General features: G+C 36.0%; 1 protein-coding gene across 1 annotated transcript in view; it reads left to right on the top strand.

Annotated features, from left to right (window-relative positions):
• Positions 1-12,349: 12,349 nt before the first annotated feature.
• LOC107099823 overlaps positions 12,350-18,887 on the top strand; it is a 32,216-nt gene continuing 25,678 nt past the window's right edge. The window contains exons 1-10 of the mRNA XM_015398096.1: positions 12,350-12,397; positions 12,501-12,644; positions 12,711-12,884; positions 15,038-15,193; positions 15,278-15,436; positions 15,535-15,573; positions 18,117-18,164; positions 18,293-18,439; positions 18,537-18,695; positions 18,853-18,882. Of these exons, the coding sequence (XP_015253582.1) occupies positions 12,370-12,397; positions 12,501-12,644; positions 12,711-12,884; positions 15,038-15,193; positions 15,278-15,436; positions 15,535-15,573; positions 18,117-18,164; positions 18,293-18,439; positions 18,537-18,695; positions 18,853-18,882 (1,084 nt within the window). The 5' untranslated portion in view covers positions 12,350-12,369. The remainder of the gene's footprint in view (positions 12,398-12,500; positions 12,645-12,710; positions 12,885-15,037; positions 15,194-15,277; positions 15,437-15,534; positions 15,574-18,116; positions 18,165-18,292; positions 18,440-18,536; positions 18,696-18,852; positions 18,883-18,887) is intronic.

Here is an 18,887-nt window from a genome sequence, read left to right as displayed (position 1 = left end):
AGCATTGCTAGCTTCTGATCTGCTGTTTGATTTTTATATTTTTTTTTTTTTTTTTTTTGTGCTCATATAAAATATTTATTTCATTTAGGGCACATTTGCCTCTTGAACTAGTGGTGTGATTTGCACAGTTTGATTTGACACAGTATCCTCGCCAACATATGCGACTGTTTGGAGCATTTGTGAATAATTTATCCCTTGCTTTGTCTGACAGTCAACACCTATGAAGTGTGTGTCTTCACGGGTGACACGATGGGAGCTGGGACAGATGCCAACGTTTATATTAATATTTATGGGGAAAACGGAGACACCGGTGAGCGCCTCCTGAGTAATTCTGACAACATCAACAAATTTGAGCGAGGGCAGGTAAGATGTGTTGAAAGACTCCTGACCAACTGCTTTCTTAACTTTAAAGGACATGTACTCTCAAGTTTTCTTTTTAATTTGTGTTGGAGATTGTGAAAAACAACTTTATATTCTTTTTTCAATGGCCAAAATTGATATATGTTTTAAAAAAGTGAGAGAGAAAAAAAGTTAACAAAAGGCAGCTGAGGACAAAGAAAAGAGGTTCAAAGTGATAATGCTACATTTGGAGCTTTGATCGAGAGGCAGCAACACTTAATGCAATTCCAAACAGGAAAAATCAACACTACAAATTTGCAGCAAAGGTAGAAACTGGATAAAGTCTTTTATTTTGTTATTTATCCAGTCAGCAGGAGAAAGCCAGGACTGAATGGTGTCCCAGAGCAGATGCTATTATAAAAGATACAATTGTAGCCTACTTGACCAAACTAAACAAACTGAAATGTATGATGTATGTACTATGCATATTAAAAAACCTACCATATAATTATCTTCCATATATATATATATATATATATATATATATATATATATATATATATATATATATATATATATATATATATATATATTTAGGTCATTGGCTTTTGGCTTTTGCTCTTCATGGGATTTTGTTTGTGGGAACATTGGATTTTATACAAGAAGTATTCGAAAGAACAAATTGATTCTTGACATGTTTGTATGAGCGATTTCAGAAAATGTGTGTGGGAAGTCGAGGTGATCCCACTTATATGTAGCCTTATGTCACAGTACTGGGGCAGTAATTATGCAGATTAACATTTCTGGGGAACATATTCACATGCGCACAGTTGGACTGCATCACGTTTACTAGGACCATTTATGATTTTTTACTGAATATAAGAACCTTTGTTAAATCTAATATGGCCCATTCATATGAGCCAACGGTGGGAGAAAAATTAAGAGAAATGTATGACAAGAATATGAAAATTTTGTTGCATGAGGCCCAATATTTGATGAGGTGCAGTGTACTCCTTAAGGCCTGGGGTCCTTAAGGACTTTCCTTAAGCTGTTTTGCATGTTGGACATTTGCCATCCCTCCCTCTGTTTTCACTTGTCATGCTAAGCACCGAGAATCTCATAGCATCTGCAGACAGTTTTCATCTGAACCTGCACGTAAAAATTTCTCTAAAAAAAGACTCATAAATAATCAAAGTTTCAATCTAACACCTGTTCCCCTTGTTTCAAGAGGTCTGACTGAACTGTTGCTAAGACTTCCAGCTCCTACAAGTAAAATAATCTTTATTCTCTGTATAATAAACTTTTATTCAATATGACTGATTAGCTTACATTGTTTTGGACTTTATACAAACGTTATCTTTTTAGTCTTTTTTCTACAACTTCAGATAATAAGTTTTCTATTTAACTGTAAAATTTTGACTTCAAGTTTTTCAGTGAAGTTTAATATCAAATATATTGAAACTGCATTTAACTTTAAAACAATTAATTTTATTATATGATATTTGTTCTAATCTGATTCTCCAAAAATACTAAACAGCTGCAACAACACTTAGTTTTTTTTTCTGATAAGCATAAAAAAATCTGGCTTTTACATAAAATTCCTGAGGCCTCGCTATACTGATGTCTGATCCCTTATGTGCAGGGCATACTTAAAGCTCAAGATGAGTGAAAGTCTCAGGTTAAGTTGACACGGACAAAAAAAAACACTGTTAAAGAAAATAGACGTCCTCCAGCCATGCAGTGGTACTCTAAAAAGGAGTAATAGACATTTGTTTTCACAAGACAATCGCCACAGGTTAGTGACTAGACACTTCAGTAAGCATTTGTCATAACTCAACTTGTTGAACAAGCCTGACAACTTTTCCAGGAAGAGCAATCAAAGGCTTTAACTTGGCTCCGTAAAGGACAGCTGTGTGACTCTGGAGAAAAGCAGTAAAATGAAAGTTCCTTCTTGACGAGAGCAGTTTGGAAGCCAGAAGTCAAGAAGAGGTGAGCTGATCACAATATGTTTTTTTTTTTATCTTTTCTTTCAATAATCTTTATTGCGTTTTGGTTAAACTGCTTTGTTTCAAGTTTAGTCAACGCTGTGATTTACGACTTAACATTATGTACACTTTCTATCTATCTCCTTTTGTTCTGTATACAGAGAGGTGAACTCGAACGAGGCGAACAATACCCACACTATCACCCTCTTTCCTATTGTTCTCCATTTACACATCTCTATGCTCATTAACAGAATTTTATTAAACCACTTGTTGATTAATATCTCCTTCAAAATAGGGTAAATGATGTCACAATGTAATGATCTGATTAGCTTAAAAACGTACTGTTTTAAATTGTGGTGGTGATAAAATGTGGATTTATTAAGTTTAAGATTTTAAGACTTTTACTCTCAAGTCTACTTGTTTGTCATCCAAAGTTTGACCTCAGAATAAATGTTGATCATTTGGAAATATTGAACAAATGAAGCAAAGCAATAACCCCCCAGGAGATATTTAAAAAAGATATATAGATATACTAATACAAAATCTTTTTGAAAAAAAAAAATACTAACAGCTAGCAGCTTTATTAGCCTAGTTTTGTTTAAACAAACATGAACTACTTACTACTGAAGGAAAAGTATCAGGTCAAACAGAAAAGGCTTTTCAAAGTTTTTTTTAAGCTCAGATAAAAATATTTCCAACCTTCAATTTAAAGGTCAAATAGAAAGATGAGTCACCAGCCACAAATGTCTTTACACCTTCTCTTTATTTTGTGAAAAAGAGATAATGCCCCTGATCTGTTATGATAGACTGTTCAATGTGGCTTTTTAAAAAGTCTTTATTTTACTTTACAGTGTTTTGAATTAGTCATACTTAAGGTAAACTGATGTTACATTGTTGCTGCTGAGAAGAAAAAAAACAAAACAAAGATTTAGTCCTTTAGTGGGTGTTTTACTCCTTATTGGAGCTCTAATATTTAACATTCTGCAATTGAATGAAGTGAAAAACCAGCCAGGAGTAATTTCATTTTCTCTTAAGAAAATCTCAGTGACTGCCATGTTTGAGACTGTGTTCAGTCCTGCAGTTGCGGTGCACATTCATGCATTTCCTTCTATTTGTAATATGCTACGTCATTAACAAAAAAACAAAACATGATAGCCTAATAGAAACTCACTCTTACCAATAAATTAACTAAATATATTTCAGTTCAGATTCATTTTTTTATGCTCATAGTTTCATTCCTCTCTAAAGCCAATTATCTTTTTTGTTCAAAATACAAACAATTTGGTCTGCAAAAGAGTGTCCTTTAGAGTAGAATAGAATAGAATAGACTTTGTTGCGATTAAACTAAAAGGGACCACAGAACTAACGGTGCGCCTACTCAGCCACCATGCTACGTAGACATAAAAACAGCTATTAAAAGACAACTTTTATTTCTTTATTACTTGCTTTGTTTTCCCCAAAGTTTATAATCAATTATTTGGTCTTGAAATTTACCTGTCCAGCAAAACTATCAATTCTAAGGCATCCATGTATAAGAAATATAAAAACATTAAGAATATGTTTAAAATTTCCCTTTTCGTTCATATTTCAATCCATTTTCTCATGAGTGGGTGTGAGTTTAGGGCGATGTGTGCTCCTGCGACAGGGGAGGAAATTCTTGGCACAGCAGATGAAACCCGAAGGAGAGAATCGAAGCAGGGGCGGATTTGGGAAAGTTGGGGCGCTAGGCAAAGACAGACATGGGGCCCTCTGAATTGAGAACACAACTCATAATACAGACCCATTATAGAGATACAGAAATTTTAATAAAATAGTCAAACATTATTTACTACATTGTGACTGGCCTTAATTATGTTTTATATTTTTATATTATGTCTAGGGGAAAAATAAAAATTCCAGATACCTTTAATCACATTTTGAAGAGTCAAAATGCATTTGAGATATCTCAAATTACATCGTCTGATTTGTCATTTAGAGTGTCACACATCTGGAATTATAATCAAGATATTTCAGTTACTTTGAACTAGTCAAAACTATATATTTTTAATATCCCAATTATGAAATATCCCCCTAGTGCTGTCACTGAGCTGTCCTAACAGTTGTCTGCAGAATTTGCATGGCTGCAATGGTGTTGGCTCCTCTTGACAAAGTTGTTTCAAAATGCCACAATATACAGTAGAATGAACTCATCAGTATGGAATGTGCAGAGAACAAGAACGTTTTTAACTCTAAGACCCATTTCAATTGTATTATAAGTTTTTTTTTCATATATTTAAACACTTTTTTTTGTAAAAATTTAAAATTTTTCTTCAGTAGCTTCACTTCTCTGCTCCTATCATCCTTCACCAGTGTTGCCAACTCCCCAGCAAGAAAGGCCGCTATCCTATAAGGCGCTAGATCAGGGGTGTCAAACTGGTTCCAGAAAGGGCCGTGTGGCTGCAGGTTTTCTTTCCAACCAAGCAACAGCACACCAGACTCCAGTCATCTCATCAAGTGAGTCCAGTCTTGAGTTAGTCAACATGATGACTTAATGAGATGAATGGAGTCTGGTGTGCTATTGCTTGGTTGGAAAGAAAACCTGCAGCCACACGGCCCTTTCTGGAACCAGTTTGACACCCCTGATCTAGATAATGCCTGTCGTCCAATCAATGGTAAATAGCTTCAGTTCGTTAGAATAGTTTTAACTCATTCATTGCCAGCATGTAGTCTAGTTAACTTTAAATTAGCCAATAGAAGCAATACAAATTTTCTGATAAACAGTCTATTTTGTAAAATAAATACTCTAAATGAATATTTGAAAGGTGAGTAAAATTATTACATTTTATACAGGCTTATTTCATTTTCAGACTAATAATAATGTATTTAAATTTGTTAGCAGTTTTTTTCAGACTTTGACAATTATTTCAGCCGGTTCAATTAAATTAATTGAATTTGAATTAAAAAAATACTTGACTTTATAGGATTCAGATATTCATTTGCAATGTTTTATGAGGTTTTACTCCAAATCTTAATAGATTCATTGCCAAAAGATTCTCCAAAGTAAAATCAAAGAAGTGTCTTACCATGACTATGAAGCTGATTACAGCAGGAAATTAGTCCCTAACTAAGTAGAGGCAGTGACAGACATGCCAGTCGAGGGACTGACTTCAGTTCTACTGTAAGGTGCCTTGCTCAAGGTCAATGACCAGCATACCTGACATGTAACAGCCATACAATGAATAGTGCTTTATGTTGATAGAATATATTAATTATTGCTTGAGGGAAAACTATGCTGAGCGCGAATGTGGAGGACCAATAATGAGGCCCACATACTGATGGTGTTTGGACAGAGAATATTTGATCTAGATGCAAGTGGAGAGTGTGGCCTTCTTGTTCTATAGGAGACTCAGCGCTCTGCATAAGGTGAGGGCAATGGTATCTTCTGTGGTCTGCTCTGTAAGTAAACTGGTGTGAGTCAAGGGAGATACCCCCGGGTGTGTTGAGAAACCAATCACTCCTAACAATTCATGACTAAAGATTCAGAGGCCTATTTCACAAAAACTGAACTCAAGCATTTCAGAATAAAAGATAAAACCAGGCTTGACCTAGCGTGAGGAGTACCTTCTGGTTTCATCCATTCCACAAGGACCAAGTCAGGCTCCACCAGTGCTGCTATGTCCTGCCAGGTGTAAGTAATCGAACTAAATGCAGGTCTGAAGTTTTCTTTGAAAGATCACCTGGTTGATCACAGATTCACTGCTTGAACAAACAATAGTGGACCGACTAAATGTCTAAACAGTGACTTTAGGGATTGGCATTATCCTCAAATGTAACTGCTGCAAATATAGATGGTTGAACCAAGACTGCAGTGTATAATAGCCTCTTTGGACTATTCCTCCTCCCTCACCTAATAACCCCCTGAGCCAGAGTCAAGACTTGGACTGTGTAAAGTGCCAAACATTTATCCATTTCTCCTATTTCTTTGAGGACCAGCCACAGCATTGTTCTGAACCTGCAGAGGCTTATCTGCTCTAAGTTCTTGAGGTTCAGTGTTCCAAATGATTCTTATAGTGGATAAATGTATGTATCATTTTACATACGATTTCATGTACATTACACAAATAATATTCATAATATGTTTCCTGTATAAAAGGTTTAGGAGAGCCAGTATGATCATTTTCATTGATCAAGCTGCTGATTTACTAGCAGTTTGCATCTACTTAAGGTGTTGCCATGACAGCTGCACTGAAATATATTTCTGCAGTTCTTGTAAGCTGTCATTGACTGTTCTTTCCTGGGTTGCTACTGTAGCTCTGATGCTGTAGTTTTCTTATTATTTGCTGTCACTGTTACCTTATAGCCCAAAAGAGAGTTTGTAAAAACTGAATTAAAATGCTTGTAATCAGTTTTCTTCATAACTCAAAAAAGGAAGACAGGAACTAATCTTTTTTCATATGATTTTACAGAATAGATTTTGATTAGAAAAAAACAAAAACAAAAAAACAGTCGTTCCTTATTTTTCCTCCAAGGCTGCTAAGCACAGGTCCTTAGCAACCTTAGAGGGATGCCGTCTGGTCCTGAGGCTTCCTCTGTTTCAGCCTTATCAGTTTGCCTCCCACCTGCATTGAGGTGACCATGAGGGGGGAGGAAGGCAGGCTCTGAGTAGAGGGGGATGGAGGGGGGATGGAGTTGGAGGTCTTCTCTGTGGTAAGGACTGAAGGTGAGGATGTGTTGGGGGTTGGTCAGAATGGCTGTGGAGGGGAGGGGAGGTCTCTGTTGGGCTGGGGGATGGAGACATGAAAAAACACCTTCACTTCTGTTTGATTCATATTTCAAGAACATATTTGGTTAATTTTACAACAGAGCTAAGCTTGAGAGGGTGCTGGTGTGGCTTGAGCCTAGAATAAGATATATCATATGAATATAAGAACATTGTTTAGCTATGGTTTCTGTGGATAACATGCAGGCCTTGTTCAGCCACGTCTAAAAATAATAGCTGAGGAGGGTTATAAAGATATTTTTGGGCAAAAGGAAACTGGTACCCTGTCAAAATTGTCTTTGAATTATTCATAATTCAATTCAATTCAGTTTATTTATATAGCGCCAAACTCACAACACATGTCATCTCAAGGCACTTTACAGTTCAACCAGATCATACAGTCAAATTGATACAAAGTTTTCTATCTAAGGAAAACCAGTTGATTGCATCGACTCATTGACTCAAATACAATCCCTCACACTAAGCATGCTTGTATCGACTCCCTTTTAACAGAAAGAAACCTCCAGCAGAACCAGGCTCAGTGTGATATCATAATCAGATCTAGTCTCAGAATATGAACAAATCTGCCTTCTTTAATGCTGATGTAATTATTTCAACTAATCTGAAATGGAAAACAATTTATTTTATAAACTTTTGAAAATAACTTTTGTAAACATTTTTTTTTTACATTTTGTGTATTTTTCAAAATAAAATAGCAATAGTCAACTAGCAGCTTCTCGCTAAAAGAAAAAAAAAAATGACCTAACCATCCCCAGACAATTTTTCACAAATCCTCATATAGGCTGCTAGGTTTATTCTTTATACATCATGTGCATTGTTACTTTATTAGCCAGATTAGAGAGAGTAGAAGGCCTTCCTTCACATTGTGGATGTCACGGTGTGTACGGAGGTCATCTAATCAGGACAGCCTTCTTGTCTTTAAAAATACACAGGATATGGGCACATCGTGGAGCCTGACTGATAAAGGAGAGCTATCTGTAATCCTTGGGCATGGATGGCGTGTCAGTTTCTGATACGGACAGCAAAGCATCCACCTGGTGCAACACATAGACTCATGAGCTATAAGAAGCAGGAGATTACCTTGTTCGGGGCTAAATCTTTGCCCCGGCGCTCGCAGACGTGATTTTTGAGCCCACAGCTGTGCAAGCTCCAAGCATTTTTCTCTGTCCCGTAACAACCTGATCTGAAATAAACTCTGTTACCTTTTTACTCCTGTTTTTATAGTCCTTTTAACATGGTTTTACCCAGTTTGAGTTAAGAGTAGTAAACAACTTGCTCATAGGAAAAGAACTGGAAGGTAAGTCCCGAGGAGCAACTGCCTTCAAGGGGACATAACTTCCTCATTTAACAGGCCTTACATAAAAAAAATTATACACCACATATTATATCATGCATAGCTACTTTCAAGAGAAAAGGAAAAGGTCTAAAAAAGATAGCTTGATTTATTAAAGGTATAGTGGAGGATTTTCTAGAATGTTTGAAAAGGCCCGCCCTCTCACCTTTAAAAAAAAAAAGATTTGTAGTTTTTCTACCGTCAGACTCACTACTGGTAATGAAAGTGGGGACGAGCAAGTAGGAAAGTTTTATGTAAACATATCACCACAATGATGGACAATTAGGAGGACCACTTATTTTGATGATCCACCCGGAAAAACAATATCCTCCACTATACCTTTAACCTAAAATCTAACACTAGTATTCCCTCACAGCTAACCACTTCAAAACAAAATCAGTTTCAATTACCCTTGTCTGTGCTCCAAAAAAGGGAAAGACATGTTGTTCACATAATTTTATTGTTAAACAGCTGATGAGCAGCTAATTGAAAATGATAGTGGTTGTTTTGCTAAGGAAGTTGTGATTTTACTAAATGTAAACAGTCTTCAACAAAAAATTATAACCGAAATAAGTCACTTACTGCCTAAGTTTGCGGAAGGGACAAGACTGACAAGGTCAATAAAGAAGACCACTTGTTTTTGTTACCAAATGCATTTAAAATGCCATGCATTGTTTTTTCCATCATAGTTTAATATATGAGATTCTATGTGCAACCCTTACCTTGAAGGAGTATTGTTGTAGTGCATGCCCGGAAAAAAAGGAGTCATACTTGAACCTGTTTGATTGTAAGTCTATTGATAGTTAAACAGGTACGGTGACTTCTCAAGAATTCAAATAATCTTAAACAACTTTCTGTTAGAGTATATTTTGCTCTTCATGTTTTTGCTTCAATAACATTAGAATACTGAAAAATTGTCATTTTATAGACTGATTTGGGTTAAATAGCAATGTCTGATGCAACATACCCATTAAAATAAGATTGGAGACCTGAAAACTGTGCAATTTATGTAAAGTAGCACTGTATTTCAGGGGTTAATAAGTAAGATGTATTATAAGACATACGAGAAAAGTAGAAGCAAGTTGGCAGAGAATAAACTAAAGAAAGATCAAAACTATATATTGTTGAGAAAAGCAATGTTCATTTTATTGTAAATTTATAAGTTGTAATCATGAAGAAACCATTAAAAAAGGTCAGTTTTTCTTTTTCAATTCTGACTGTTTTCACTGTAAAATTTCTGCCTGCATCTACAAAATGGCATGGCTAATTTATATATTTTCTACTGGGGAGCTCTTGAATAATTGCCAGGTGTATGCAAATATTGTATTTACCTACAAGGCAATTTTCCCAAGACAAGGCAAAGAAGAGATAAACATGTTGGAACAGAGCCATACTTGTTCATTCTTTCATATAAAGGCATAAGTAGTCAAGCTGGTTTAATCGGTTGTCAGGCATTTAATCACATTCAGGGGACGGATTTACTTTGCTTTTTCTTTCATTATCATCCTGTGACGTACTCTGGCTTTTATACAATCAAATGACTTTATATCTAGACAGTCTAGTTTATCTTTAAATCTCCACCTCATTCAATAGATTAATCCCAAATGAAAAAAGTAAAACAAAAATGTAGGAATTTGTGACCCAGATTCCACCCAGATCTTGATGGCTGATTTTAAAACATGTATGTTAACTTAAACACCAACAAAGCCGAATTTTCGGGATAAGAGAGTCCTGACTAATGTTTACATACATAATTATACTGTAAGCCAACATTCACTAATCTAATATTGGTGTTTCAGGGTTAGGTTAGAGTAGAATTATCAGCCAAACTATCATAAAGTGCTAACCATTACTTCTCTGAGGGGTTAGCAGGTTGGCATAGAGATAAGCAATAATTTTATATCCCTCCAGCAGGTCAAAGATGAGCACTAGATTCCATTGCATACCTTAATGTATCATAGTGTTGGATTGTCCATTCCTGCAGAACATTTATTCTTCCATTATTTAGAAATCAGTGGTCAGCCTCTTCTGTTATGTCCAAATGTATACAAGAAACTATGTATGAGAAATATATTTAATCAACTTTTTAATCTCCTATTCATTTCTGAGAAGATCCCATTTAGTGCATTTTTTTCACCTCACTCGCAATGTCCCATAATTTAAAACAATGTCTTTCATTTTACTGGGTCAGATTAAAAAAAGTAAAAAATAAAAATCAAAGACCAGCCAGTGTGGCTAGAAAGCAAAGGCCAACCTCATGAAAAGCCTGCACAGCATACTCTTAAATCAAAACAGAAGGTTGATTTGAATTTGATGGTGTTTCATTTATCTCGAAAGAGAAATGTAACTGTGAGAATGTTTATGCTGCGGCAGAAGTAAGCAAGACAAAAACAAAACAGATCATATCATGAGCCGAAGATGAAAGAAAATCAACTATGCTTGGTGTCAGGGTCCTCTCTAAGTCAGTGAACTGCAGCATAAGACTTAAAGATTCACGGTTATGTAAAGTTTTAACCGAGTTGAACAACTACATTCCATTCATAGATATCTGGGTGTTTTTTTGGCATTTTTTCAGATCTCATAGGGGTGAAACTGTAGGTGTTGCTTATCTACTTACCTCTAGTCATGACATAGCACTGATTGCAATCCAGGCTCATGTTTTCCCTGAAAGATGAAATGCAATGGCACCAGAGAGACACCTGTTTATCTGAAAAGGATGTAGTCTTACCCTAAAAGGTTTAAAGAGGAAAACAAAATTAAGACCAAAGAAAATTATAAAAGACATAACATTAACGTTTATAGTTCACCGTTTCTTTCAGCCAAACAAAGACATACCCAAAACATACTATGCTTTTTTGCATTGCTTTCATACATTACTCAGAGTCACTACTGCCCGAACCAGGTTTGCACCTATCTAAAGCTATTTAATTAGATATTTTTGAAATTCTCAACTGACAGCTAGGCTTGATAGATAGAAAGATAGAACCATCTACCTCTGACAGGCAGTATTTATATGCCACTGTTGTCAAGGATCTTCCAAAGATAATATTACACACTTACAGAAAGTACATAGAATGGCATCAGACTGGTCCAGTAATTTCCACGTCTTTGTTCCAGTAAAACAGTACAATTATTGACTTTGAAAAATCTAAAGAATACCTGCTGTTCTTGATTTTTTTTTTTTACTTTGGTCTTCTTTGTTCACTTTTTGCTGCTTTCTTCTTTGTTTTGTGTTTCTCTTGTCTCATGTAGGTATGGAAGCAGACTTCTAGGAGTAACTGTATATCTTCTGTATTGTCTCTTTTTGCTGTTTTGTTTTCTCTCTTTTCATGCACTATTTCCTATCTATATTTCTTTCCCTCTCCCCTTAGTTCTTATCCTCTCTTTCTTTCTCAGCTCCCTTTCTGTCTCTGTGTCCATTGTAGAGGATTTTACTCACCAAATCATTTTTGATTAAGTTAAATATACAAATATCAAGCAGAACCTTATGGCAACTACTATAATGGTCTGCTTGTGCAAGCAAAGTTTTTGGGCAATTATAAACTCTAGGATTTCTTTTCACTGAGCTATATTGGTAAAACAGGACACAAAAAAGTATTATGGGTCATACTTCATTCTTGACTTTCTAGGAGATTTTTTTATCATACACTTAAAGGTGTCAAGGATATTTATTTTTATCTCTCTGCAGTCAGGATGGCCATTCCAAAGGCATTGCGGTTTGCTGTTTTGCTTCTGGTCATATGCTTCACTCTCGACCAACCAAGGATCAGGCAGTCTATGTCAACCTTCTTTGAGGTGAGCCTAACATTTTAACACACATATTGTAAAATTATACCAGATAATATCATATTGTCATAGTTTAAAACACCTGATAGTTTCTGTTAATGATTGAGGTTTTTAAAAAATCTGGTGCGCTGAATTATTTACAGGAACTAAAGGATGCTACATCATCCATGCTTTATGTGAGAGAGAAAAGAGAAAGTGAGTCACTATAAACATTAAATGTCTATTTAATATCAATGTTGGGATAAGGATTACAACAGGTATTCATTGCACTCTTTAATCGTATCTTTTTCCTTTCTAGCTCTCACAAATTTCACAGAGTATGACTTTGAAGTTGTCATAACTTACTCTGACCTTGAGAGTATCCAAATGTTTCTGAGCAATATGAGCTTTCCCATACCGATCAACAATACTGTGGAAATCACCAGCATTGAAACCACAACAGGTATATTACTTTTTTTTTTTCTTAAACCTTTGATTGGGAAAGATACTATACATTTTTTTCCTACAGTGTGTTCACCAGGGATGAATGGGTACCAGTGCACATGTGAGGAGAGCTTTGCCTGGTCTTTTAACAATTGCATTACCTACGGAGTCTGTGATGCCATACTTGGTGACACATGTGGCTGCATTAATTCCCTACCTGCTGATGGTCAGTACTGTCAGTTAAACCGCAGCCAAACAGGTGAGTCTGAAAGTTTTTTCGTCATATTTATTCTTAGAAATATTTTATTACTTTTACCAAGATGCTGTCTATTTATACCGTGTGATAATTACTATAAGGTATGAAATTCACATTAATCCGTTTTTGCACCATGTTTTTTCTCCCACACTGTTTACCTTTGATCACTGCTGCACTTTATGGAATGGAAATGTTCTGAAAGCTGTACAAAACCAAATTTGGTTTTGTATACACTTTGTGTACAAAATGACAATAAAAGTTGTCTAAGTCAAAATACAAATTATATCATAAACCTTACTGTACGATACCAGTCTGAACATATTTAGTTACTTACTGTAAACACTTAGGTCTAGGAGATTTGATAAAGACAGCTACCAAATGCAGGTATGTTGCCAGCAAGCTCTAGATACAGATAAACATTTCCTACTATAAACTAGATGTAAGCAACAGATGAAGGAAAAGGAACAAAGAAAGAGGTGACTGGTGGCATCTAGTGGTTAAACTAAATATAACAAAAATAAAAGTAAATTAATCAATGTAGTTCAGGGATGAATATTATTTCATAAATAAGGTTAATAGTGGCCTGCCCCAACAAAGTGTGTTGTAAAAAATATCAAATATGAGGAAATGTTTTAGCATTACATGAAAAACCTTGAATCCCTCTTTAAGTGCAAAGGAAAACCTTCCCAGTGATTTTATATATGAGGTAGAGATTCAGGCAGAGTTTGTTTGCTCACTTAAAGTGTATAACCCTTTTACTTGATTTGAGGTGAACCAAACTCACCTAAATAACCTTTGGCCTCAGGCCAACTACACACCAAGCAGCAGTCTTTTCTAAGGAAGTACCTAATATTTCCCTAATCCCGCTTTCTCTTTTGATAAAGCAAGAAGCATAAAATGCCACTGTGGCATTCGATGCTCTATGTAGTGTATATAGAAACCATTTTATTCTGCACCTCTCAACTGGACTCTTTGTATCTTCTTATATAAGATTGATGCGGCCTAAAATGTAAGATACAACCCAAAAATATAGTTATCAAAATGCCTGGCCTTGACTTGAGATTTGCAATTACTTTTATTTTCATATTCCATTGCTAGGGGTGATGTAAGTTGCCAAAATCATTCCCAAAAATACCATAGGAATGAATGAGGAAACACACAGTTTACCTTTATGAAAAAGAGAAAACCATTATATAACTGAGACTCTACATACAGTACACAACTAATGATTGATTAAAGGGAAGGGATGACTGTCGCTCACAATAAAAAGAAATTTACATTTTTTGTATCGGACTCAGATTTTCAGAAGCGTTTTTATCCTGAAAACTGTTGCCTGAATGTGACAGAATTAATTTAGCAGGACATCTGCAGCAGTGAGTAATCATTGTAATGGAACCCTGCCTCTGCTGAGATTGCTTAATGTTAATAAACATGACAGCATTTTAAAATTGCCAAGAGTTTTTTCAAATACAAGAAACATCACAATAAAAAAATTATGATGGAAACATTGTGGTCATATAATGTGTTATATGCCAATCATATCACACCACATACAGGCCAATTTTGACTCAGAACATTTAGCTGTCAGATGGGAAACCTTGCCAAACCCCTTGAGGAATATATATTAATGTATCTGATCAAGTTTGTACTGTTTATAGCAACATTCAGATATTGGTAGAAAATAAAAATCTGTATTATTTTATAGATATTACAGAGGTATAAATTAGCAAAAGGAGGTTGTATAGCTTAAAAAGCATTAGAAAATTATTTAGGGTAATTTGTAATATTTTATCATTAGCAAATTCATCAAAGTATGCCTGAATAATGGCTACTTTCTTAAGCAAGCAACAAGGTGACCTACACCTACAGAGAACAGCAAACATAAGACCACTTAAGACTTCCCAGCAGTAAAAGCTGATGCAATCCAACTAACTTTGTGTTACAGTTCCACAGTGATAAAAAAAAGTGAGATCATTTTCTATAGAAGCAAATTATATGACACACTGATTTTTTTATGTGTATATGTTGAAACTCATGTCCCGAGTCTTATGTCAGTGTAATACAAGGAAATACATCTATCACACTATCTTATTATCTGTTTATTAGCATTACCCTTTTTTTTTCTAAAATGAGTTTATTTTTCATTCATTGCATAGATCCAGTGGACAGCTATGTGAACATTGTTGTGGAAATCCCAGCCTCTAGTTTTCCATCATATGCACTCAGCTATGTACGGAGCACTGTGCAATCCATCTCCCTCCCAATAACCCTCTCACAGTCTCTTGAAGTGAAAGAGGTTTCCTTAACAACACGTAAGAGTATTTTCTAATTTATTTACACTACTGAATCAGATTTGATGTCTTAAAAATATGTGTGTTTCCTTTTCTTGGAAAAAGTCTGCAATCCATATTCTGCTGGTGGTCACCAATGTCAATGTGAGACTGGCTTTAGTTGGCCATGTGACATGTGTAACAGCAGAAATTCATGCAGCAGTCAATCCTGTACCTGTATATATGGGCTTCCATCTAATGATGAGTTCTGCCAGGCAAACACAAGTAAGCATACTGTTTTTATAAGCCTTTCAAAAATGTGTTTATTTTATTTTATTTTTTTACTTCTTTTATATAGTTTTGTTTTTCTTTGTACTCCGCAGATGATACTACATGCGAGCTAACAACTACAACTTCCACAGGTACTTAAAACATGGAGACATGAATCATAGATTACATTAGGGCAGAGTTATTGTTTGATTTAAGTGAAAGTTGCATCAGTCTAAATCCTCACATGCTTAATCCAACTTGAAGGGAAGTAAAGCTATTGAAAGGATTAACATTTTTAATTGCATACCTGTACTAAAGCTAAAATATTTTCACAGTAATGGATTCAGAGCAATCAGAATTTACTAAGAAGGCCTGCCGCTTTTTTTCCCTGATTGGTCATAGATTTTCCAGCTTCCAGTCATTTTCTTTCAAGCAAACCAGAAGATGGTGCTAGTCCTGATGCCTTCAGTATATCTCTTTATAGAACTGCAATAAAGCACCAGATCCTTGAGTCTTGAAGGCCTTTGCAGAGCAGCTCTGTAGGATTCTACAGCACCTCTTTAACCTCAGTCTGACCCAGGAGACAGTTCCAAGGATATGTAGGACCTCATGTCTTGTTCTGGTACCAAAGAAAACTCAGTTAAAAGTTTTGAGTGGCTATAGACCTGTTGCCCTGACATCCTACAGTACAGGGTCCTAGAGAGAGAATTGTTGATCCGCCTGGGCAAGCAAACTAGCAGCAATGATCCCCTGCAGTTTTGCTTTTAGCAATGGGGTAAGAGTTGACTTCCATAGTTCCTTGAAATTGCTTTTGTGCAGAAATAAATGGACAGGATACATCATATCTCGGATGGATGGATGGATGGACGGAAGGAGGACGGACGGATATTAGGGGCACTCATCACATTTAAGTTATTCCATAAAAATTCAAAAAATATCCACTGGACTTGGTTTCCAAGATTTGAAGACATTTCGCCACCTCTCCAGGAAGTTTTCTCAATTCAAATGTCTGGATCCGCAGTGAGTTTGAGTCTTATATGGACAAGGCCTTGTATTGCTTGGAAACATGCAAATGGTAACCGATGAATGGGTCGTTTGGTACCATCGTTAGCCTGTAATATCTGAAACCTGTCTATGATTTTTAAGAGTCAGTCGTTAAAGAGGTAATGTTCACCGGCTGGAGCGGGTAGGTCCCTCTTTAAGTTATCCTTTTAAGTTATCCATTAGTTGGCAGAAATTCCGTTTTTAATATTTTCCTTGGTTTGCATAGATAAGCATCAACCTATATAGGTGAGTAGTAGGACATGGAAAGGTTTGAATCGAAAACTGTAAACATGGACTAGGAGGGGATTTTCTGTAATGACTCAGTACAGAGAGACCCAGTATTAAGGCAAGACAGACAGTGGGATAATTTTAAAAAAAATTATTAAAGCAAAGACTCACAGTTTGTGGATCTGTAGCAGCAGCTGCCAGGGCGTCTGAGGCAGGTAATTCTGGATTAGAGTTCAGTCCGTGCCCAAAACATGAGGTTCATACCAGCTGGTCAAACTGACAAGATGCAGCGCTTGCCACACATAGTGTTCCAGGCGCCGAAGCCTTGAGGGACACACAGTACTGATAGGTGATCAGATTCGAGCAGATGATGAAGGAAGGCAGGATGATCCAGAGGGCAAAGTCAAAAGGCAGATCCAGGTTAAGTCCACGATAAAATCCAACAGAATCGGAAGACAGGTAAGGCAAACAGATCAGAACAGGGGCAGGCAGGCTCAAAGGTCCAATGACAGAAATGGGTCAGGATGAGGCAATCAGAACACTATAAGTAAAGCTAGAAAAATCCCACACCAAAGTATCAAGAATAATCTGCTGCTGATGCCTGGTAGCAAGTAGCTTAAATAGAAGCTCGAAACAGGTGGAACAGATGAGCAGTGTTGGGAAAAATGGGCAGAATCGGACAGGTGAGTGACAAGAGCAATCAAGCGCCAAGATCATTACAATTTTCAGGGTAAGTTAATCTGACGATGGGGTGACTGACCCCTTCTACTTTAGGGAAACAAAAAAAAATACATTTCCTGGTTCCATGCGGCTTTCTCTATGGAATACATCTCTAAAGAATGTTACAATTTGGTCAGTTGTGCAAATGCTAAAATATTTGTTTTGTTTCTAATAAAAATAACCTTAAAATCCTAAACTTCCAGAATGAGAAAAAAAAAAAAAAAAAACTTTGTTAAAGATCCGTGGGTGAAGTTACATGCAGGGAATGAAAATTATACAAAAGGCAGTAAAGGTTAATGAAAATGTAAAGTAACAGTAAAAGCTGTTGTAATACCCATTCACTTGTTATTACTGTACATGGTATAAGCATACAACCAAATACCCTAATTCTGTTGGATTTCTTTTTGGTTAACTTCAACAGAAATAGATTTGGTTCTGGAGTTACGCACCCCCCTCTCAAGCTACACATAAGATCTATTGGATGTGTTTAGAGAACATCTGAAAAATTAAACCTTGCTCCAAAATCAATGACCTGATGCAATTAGCTGGGTTTCCTTAGATAGAAAATTTTCAAACAATCTGTCTATATGATTTACATAAATTGTCTCTGTAGTACCTTAAACAAATTAAACTTACTATACTCAAATATCATTTTATCCGCCAAGTTGTTTTACGTTATCTTTTTTTATTTTTTTTTTTTCAGTTATAACAACAACCATCCCAACCACAACATCTCCCCCACTAACCTATGGTATGATCCAACACATTTTAAAAGAAGTCAATACAAATTTGGTGTTGTGATAAAGCTTTTGCTCCTCATAGATTTAATCTGTTGGTAATCTTAATTCTATTGGATTTCTTATTTGTTTACTTCAACAGAAATAGATTTGGTTCTGGAATTACGCATCCCCCTCTCAAGCTACACATCAAATCTATTGGATGTGTTTAGGGAGCATCTGAGCAATGAAACCTTCCTGGAACCATTCTCAAACATGTTACAGATTATAGAGTTGAACTTGACCACAGGTAGGAGTGTCTGCTTCTTTAAGGTTTGTCTGCCTTGTTGAATTTGAGTTTGAGAGTAAAGTGATTTATGGTTTTCATCTTTTTAAATATCCATTAGTCTGTTATCCAAACTCCAGCCATGGACTACAGTGTGAATGTGAGAGTGGTTTTGCTTGGCCATGTGAGATGTGCAACATCAACACTTCATGCAGCAGTCAAATCTGTACATGCATATATGGACTTCCTTCCATCAATGACTTCTGTCAGCCAATCACAAGTGAGTCCAGTGTCCTGCTTTGTTGCTACTCACATAACGTTGGGTCCTTTTAATCCGAAAGAGTAGCAGTTGCCATGCTGTCCAAGAATTAACTTTTTGTTGTGTGTTGTGATATCTGTGTAATATAAATCAAATAATCTCCTTTCTTTCCCCACAGTTAACTCTACATGTCCAACAGTTCCTCCAGGTATG

This window comes from Cyprinodon variegatus, unplaced genomic scaffold (assembly GCF_000732505.1).
Source record: "Cyprinodon variegatus isolate N-32 unplaced genomic scaffold, C_variegatus-1.0 Scaffold911, whole genome shotgun sequence".
Lineage (NCBI taxonomy): Eukaryota > Metazoa > Chordata > Actinopteri > Cyprinodontiformes > Cyprinodontidae > Cyprinodon > Cyprinodon variegatus.
The sequence above is the reverse complement of the archived record's forward strand: the minus strand, read 5'-3'. Positions and strand labels throughout refer to the sequence as shown.